Source organism: Aulonocara sp. 'chitande type north' Nkhata Bay, linkage group LG10, assembly GCF_057382095.1.
Source record: "Aulonocara sp. 'chitande type north' Nkhata Bay isolate Kocher_YH1m ecotype deep benthic linkage group LG10, A_spYH_male_GT1.1, whole genome shotgun sequence".
In the NCBI taxonomy this organism is placed as follows: Eukaryota; Metazoa; Chordata; class Actinopteri; order Cichliformes; family Cichlidae; genus Aulonocara; species Aulonocara sp. 'chitande type north' Nkhata Bay.
In genome coordinates, this window is record NC_141353.1 from 14,322,751 (window position 1) to 14,329,243 (window position 6,493).

Consider the following 6,493-nt stretch of genomic DNA (forward strand, 5'->3'; position numbering starts at 1 on the left):
TCTGCTTTTAGTATGAACACAGAGCCTGCAGCTGATTAGCTTAGCTTAGCCACTGATTGCAGAGGTGTGCAGCTACCCTGAAAGAAAGTAATCTTGTCACCAGAACCCCGAAGCTCATGAGATACACAAAGAGTTATTTATATGTGAATCGGTGATTACCTCGAGTGCCTTTCCAGCACACCGTCCCAGCCATTAACACCTTTTAACAGCGTTGATCAGCTCCTGGATGCAGCTTGTTGGTAACATCTTTAAAAAGGAATAACATGCATCTCGATTGTGTCTATCCTCAGGTGTTTTTCGCATCAGTGCGGTCCGGAGGCAGCAGCCAGGTTTACTTCATGACGTTGAACAGAAACTGCATCATGAACTGGTGAAAGGACCCCAGCAGGGATCGAAGCAAGAAGTGCATCCGAAATTTGCGCTAACGCATGCACCAAACGTGAACATCACTCTCTCTTTTCTCTCCAGCAAGCTCACACTCAAGCACTCATAGTCCAAAGAGACACGCACACACACACACACACACATAGCACACACAACACACACAGATACATACAAAAACAATCTTAAAAATCCATTCCAACTTACACTCCTTAAGACGCAGTTTCAACCGTGACCCCGTGAAAACATTCTCCCTCGAGGATACCGTGAAAAACAGCCGATGAGCTTCATATGTTGATACCATCTATTTCATTTGTACTGTATATATTCTTGTCTTGATTTCCTTTTCTTTGTGGACCCGTGTTCAGTCGTAAATATTTAGTTCCTAATTGTGAAGTATGTTAACATTCCTTGATGGTTCTCCAGTACTTTTGAGGAAGGCATTATTTACTAATGGTATATATCAAAATGAAGCTGTAAATAGATAGCACCTTAGACTTGGATCCGAATCATTTGCAGGCCTCTTGCATAGCCGACGTGAGACGATAAACACCTGCAACGGCTCGTGGCCCCTGGTTATTTTGAGGCTTCTACAGATTCAGGGAGGCTCAAAGAATTATTACAAACATATTACAAACGGACAAAGTCCGGCGAAGTAGCTTGTTTAAATTTTTTTTTCTTCTTCTTCTTCTTTTTTTTTTTTTAAATCTACAGTAGACAGTTAAAGGAACTCTTACTTTGTTTCTCTGACCAAACCAAAATATGATTCAGTTCTTAATCACTGGCAAATAAGCCTAAAATCCTTCAATAACAGAATAAATTCACTTTGAACGATCAATCAGAAGTCTCCATACTATACGGTACTCAGAATGAGTACGGTGAAAACTTCCTGCTTTGCCTTTTTGTAGTTTAGGCGAAACGATCAGTTGTATGTCTCATCAGGCTTGTATCTAAACTTTTTTGTTTCCATAGATTTTCAAAACTACACAAATTTGATATTTATATGTAGTGATTCTGTATTGGTATTAGCCTACTGGTATTTTTAATTTTACTGTAATTACGTTGCCATTATATTGCAATATATACTATTCTCGTGGAGTGTTTTGAGCAGGGGAGTTCATATATTTGGCTAGCAGTGTTGGAGTATGACGGCAACTCTGAAGGGGAGAGAGGGGACGGGAGATTTGTCAGGAGGAGGAGGATGTTAGTGAGACACGGGAGGAGGGTTTGCTACCTTCCTACCACTCTGATCTACTCTACTGTATTATATTTTAGTTCTTAGACTATTTTGTTAGTGTGGATTTTTTTCGTGAGAAGTGTTTGTCCAGGCATTTGCGGTAGAACAGCCCTCTGTGTGTGATAGAAGTCATATTTGTCCTGGGCCAGTAGAAAGATTCGATTAATGGGGACTCTGCTGTACCGCAGAGGGCTCCATCTCATCAGGCACTTTGGAGAGCACAGCTGAAACTCACGAGACTTAATATATTTTATATCTGTACATTCTGCCAAAGTTCACCGTATATATTTTGCAGCAGAGGTTTGAAGCAAGGCCAAAGGGAAAGAGGAGCTTATGGATGCTGACCAAGAAACTATTCCTACAGATCACTAACCAATATTTTGCTTTCAATATACCAATCCAAAATGTGAGTTAGTGGTGTTATGGTATGATTCTGTGTTTCTTTTGCATAGATTAGATTTTGTTAATTTTTTTAAGGGGAATTAGACTTCAGGAAGCTGCTTAAGCGAGAGATTGGTTGTTCCTCTACACCAAACACTACGGTACAAGCATGAGGCAGCCTTATCAGGAAGAGGCTTGATGAATGGAGCTTTTTGTTCAGTGAGTCACTTGGTTCACTGCACTGCCAGAGGTGGATGTTTAGCGTGGTTGCTGGGAAAATGTGCTGTTTGTTCACCAACTTGTACATCAAGAACTATTATGTAAATATTATAAGAATTATAAACTGAATCTTAGCCAGTGATCTGTAGGAAGGTTTGTTAAAGCCTGCTCTTTAAGCTAAGGAGATATATTTTATTCATTAAAAAACGAAGAAGGCTATCAAGACTGCAGTGTAAATTCAGGACAGAGCGTTTAATCGAAAGTTCTATAAATAGGTGGTTAATTTTCTGAGAGTATGCGATAAATGGGCATGGAAAGCACCTTCAGCAAACATACATTTACAAGTATATCTCACACAGATACTTTGGTGTGCATGTAAGCCATTGAAATAGATTATATAGTACTGTATCAAAGTTGTTTTCCCCTTAAGCGAATGTGTTTTTATTCCTAAGTATCTTTTATGTGCCATGACCTACTTTTCAAACGTCTACAACTACAATCGTCCCAGAGCTCTGGCACTTGTGCTTTCTATGATCAAATCCTTATTTTTTATCAATCTGCCATGTTTACAGTTAAAGCAGTGCCTTGGACTCGGGAAGGTGAGATGCTTTTTTTGGAAGGGTTGTGAGCCCACTCCCCACCCCTATATGCCCACCCCCTCGCTCCCACCCCCAAAAATCTCTTTACTGAAATCACACGAAGAAGAGGCACAATTATATTTGCTCCCTCGTCAAGATTAATGTCCTGTGCCAGTTAAGTGCACTTAAGTAAAATCCATATTATCTCTTAAATGGACTTTAAATGCTTTTTCTTTGTTCTTTCTTTCTTTCTGTTTTATTTTTTGGGCAACATATATTCTAACTTCAAATAATCAGCAGACAAGAATCTATTGAGAGAATTGCAATAACAGATAAGTTAATATATGTCCAGTTAATCCAGTGTAACGTGTTGAGGATGTACTCACAGCAGGAGCCAGCATAGAGTAAAGCCATGAATATGTAGAGGAAAAAACAAAAGTTAATGTGCACACATCAAGTTAAACTGTGTGTGTATGTGTGTGTTTGTGTGTGAGTGATGTCTGCTCCTAAAAATGTAGGTTCATTCTGCACAGGTGATCTAAGCGCTTCTTTAACATGTTGATTGTGTAATGTTGTAGTGGGGAGAGTAGCGTGACTTATCCTGAGAAGCCTATTTTATAAAATATGTAAATGAGTCTATATTGAGAAATAAAAAGTGAATGTACATCTATACGACAGATTTGTATTTATATGAAAGTGTGTACCGCTCTATTAATCTAAGCACAATGTATTTTAAGGCTGAGAGATCAAAGCTATACCCGAGTCTAACGGAGAGATGGGATATTTTATTTGCCCCCCTCCACCAAATATTCCCCTTTCATTCTGTCATTCATTAAACTAGTCCGGGTGTAATTAGGAGTTGTTATAGCTAAGCAGGAGACAACTGTGTGTGTATATGTGGACAGTCTTAAAAATCTATCCAGACAGAAACATACATGTCTGTTGTTAGCGGAGGAGTCAGATGTGGCTGGGATTCAGACACTTGAGGTTGGATCTGCCCTCTGGTGTAAATGGCCTACAGAGGTGTGACAGGCTGATAATATTCTCAGGAGATGATCGCAATGATCATGAAGACAGAAGTACGCTGATGTTAGGAGCCCAATAGTCTGTGGTGTGGGGTCATCGGCTCTTCACACGCCACAAACGAGCCAATAATCTTTAGTTTTCATGAAGTATAGAAAGTAATTCCACTGATTTTACACGTCAGAGTCTGTTTTTGGTGTCAGTAGGTGCTTCGTGTGATGTCGGGTCGCGCTGCTCGGGGCTGAAGGCCGACAAAAATTCTTGCTTGAGACTACATTTTTGCACACCTGAATCTTTAACTGAAATTGCAGTGTGTGATTGTGGGAGCTTCAGTGTACAGGATAGTGGATGCATGCCTGGAAATAAAAAGATCTGATTCTGAAGTGTTAAACATGAATCTGGCTACTTCACACATATAGCATGATGGACGGCTTATGAAAAAATGAAAATCATCCAAATTGTAGGAGAGCTCAAGCTTGAGTGTATGCAAAGCTTTGATGTGTAAAATCAGTGCGTTTTCCCCTCTTTTAAACACATAACTTCCATAATGTACTCCATTCGCAGTTGCGTGAAATATCCTGCATACACAAAAAAATAATCACTTCCATGTAAACAAAATCAAAAAGCCATAGCATCACTTAACTCTTGTCATTTTAACTGCATGGTTTGTGCTGGCAGGTTTTCTGGAGAGCACTGCAGCTAAATTATTAACGTTAACCATGAAAGCCTTTTGACAAACGTTTGTCGCCAACCCGACCGAGAGCGTCACTCCCAAACACTCAGCTTGTTGCCTCATTTCGTGCAGCAGAAAATCTTCTAATGGTGTTGCGGTCTGGAAGACGGACGAGTGGTTATGGTTGACGATTTCCCTAAATGCACCTTAAGCTGTGAAAGTGCTATTTCATTTTGTGCCAACGACCATTAAAAGACCTGAACCTCACAGCTCATTAGTTTTCTGGGAAGATTTGCGTCAGTCTGGCCGTAAGCTTGGACAGACTTGACCGCTGAATTTGTGTGATTTGACTCTTGAGTTGTAGGTTTGGAGGATTGTTCGTCTTTCTTTCTTCCTTTTTTTTTAATTTAAAGCAATACAAGCGTTTGAAGAGTTTCAAAATTGTCCATGCGAGTGTGACTTGCAGGTCGTGATTCTCCAGTGGCCTTCGGCAGACTTAACATAGGCTAGTTTGTGTGTTACAAAAATCATTCTGTGCTCTCACTTTTGTTTGTAATCACACATACACAAAAAAAAATGTCGGTTTAACACAATCACATGCTGGGACGCTTGATGTAATCCAAAAACTGCCTTTGTGAACTCTTAAGTATCGATAAATGGCTGATAGATAATCGTCTCATGAGGCACTCTTCTCTTCTAACTTATATTTCTAATCAATCCCGTGTGACAGGATTAGCAGCTGTAGTCGGGGAGTGAGGCAGATCAAAACATGGGGAGCTCTACATCGACGTGGCTCTTTGGACAGAAACACAATATCTCCTGTTCTTTTTCAATAACTTTTTGGTTCGTTTTTTAGAAAGACATCTTTGCAATGTTTTAGTGTGCGCGCGCGTCTGTGTTCCTTGTGAGAGATTAACTCCAGATTGTATTTCATAGACTAAACTTTAAACTTTCAAGATTGTGTTGAATGAATTCATGTCTTAATACAGATTGTTTGAAAAATAAAATACCTTGATCGCATTTGAGTCTGTTTGAATTGTTTTTCTTTGCACTGCAACAAATGCCCAGTAGGGAATTATAGTATTATTGCAGCGAGGGCTGCAGTTGACATCGGTTTCGTATCACACAACAGCAGTGAACGGAGTGAGATGTACTTCAGTGTTCAGCCACATCATGGTGCTAAAAGTCTGCCTGGACTTCATGTTCCTGTCACTCCTCCTTTGTTACTACGAAGCAACTGTGTAGGGTCCACTTAACAAAAGGCACTACTCAGTCTTCATAGCCTAACTTGTAAATAGATTTAACAAATTTTCTTCAAGATTTGTTTTTGGTTCACAGTCCTCATTTTCTGAGTCAGAGATGCAGAATGAGCTGCAGCACCCCCCGGTGTCTAAAGACAAAAGCATCCGCCAGACATTTCCATGTACCTAAAGTCTGTTAACAATGAGTTAGTGGAAAAGCTATGACATGCATCGGCATTCAACATAAAATTTCTTTGGAGACTGAAGGTTCAGGTTGCTGCCACATATGTCTAATTAAGCAGATAACCAAGTTTGCTGTGTGCCAGCTTTGAGTTTTAACACTACATTTACTGGCCACACCTCACTATTAAGGGTCTTGACCCCTTTTTGCCTTCAAAACTGCTTTACTTCTTGGCAGATTCCACAAGATGCAGGAAACGGAGAATTTGGTTCATATTGACATGCAGCAGCCTGAAAGTATGTATCCATGGTTTCGTTATTTGACAGGACTAAATTCTGGCCTGACTATCTGAATGTCGCAGCAGAAATCAAGACTCATCACGCCAGGGGACTTTTTTCGAATCTTGACCATGCCTAAATGAGTTCCTGCCATGTGATTGGCTGATTAGATATTTGTTTTACCTAATATATCTAATAAAGAGGCAGGGGACTGTATATTCCAATAACCCATGTATGTCTATATCAGTGCTACTTTCAAATCTCAGGTTTAAGTAAAAACCTGAGGTTGTATAATGAGAAT

General features: G+C 39.9%; 1 protein-coding gene across 6 annotated transcripts in view; it reads left to right on the forward strand.

Moving 5' to 3' along the window:
* Positions 1 to 5,512, forward strand: part of mink1 (misshapen-like kinase 1) — a 36,349-nt gene extending 30,837 nt beyond the window's left edge. For all 6 annotated transcript variants that reach the window (XM_086308422.1, XM_086308424.1, XM_086308425.1 and 3 more), the window contains one exon: positions 291 to 5,512. In XM_086308422.1, the coding sequence (XP_086164548.1) occupies positions 291 to 374 (84 nt within the window). In that variant the 3' untranslated portion in view covers positions 375 to 5,512. The remainder of the gene's footprint in view (positions 1 to 290) is intronic.
* The last annotated feature ends 981 nt before the right edge of the window (positions 5,513 to 6,493 follow it).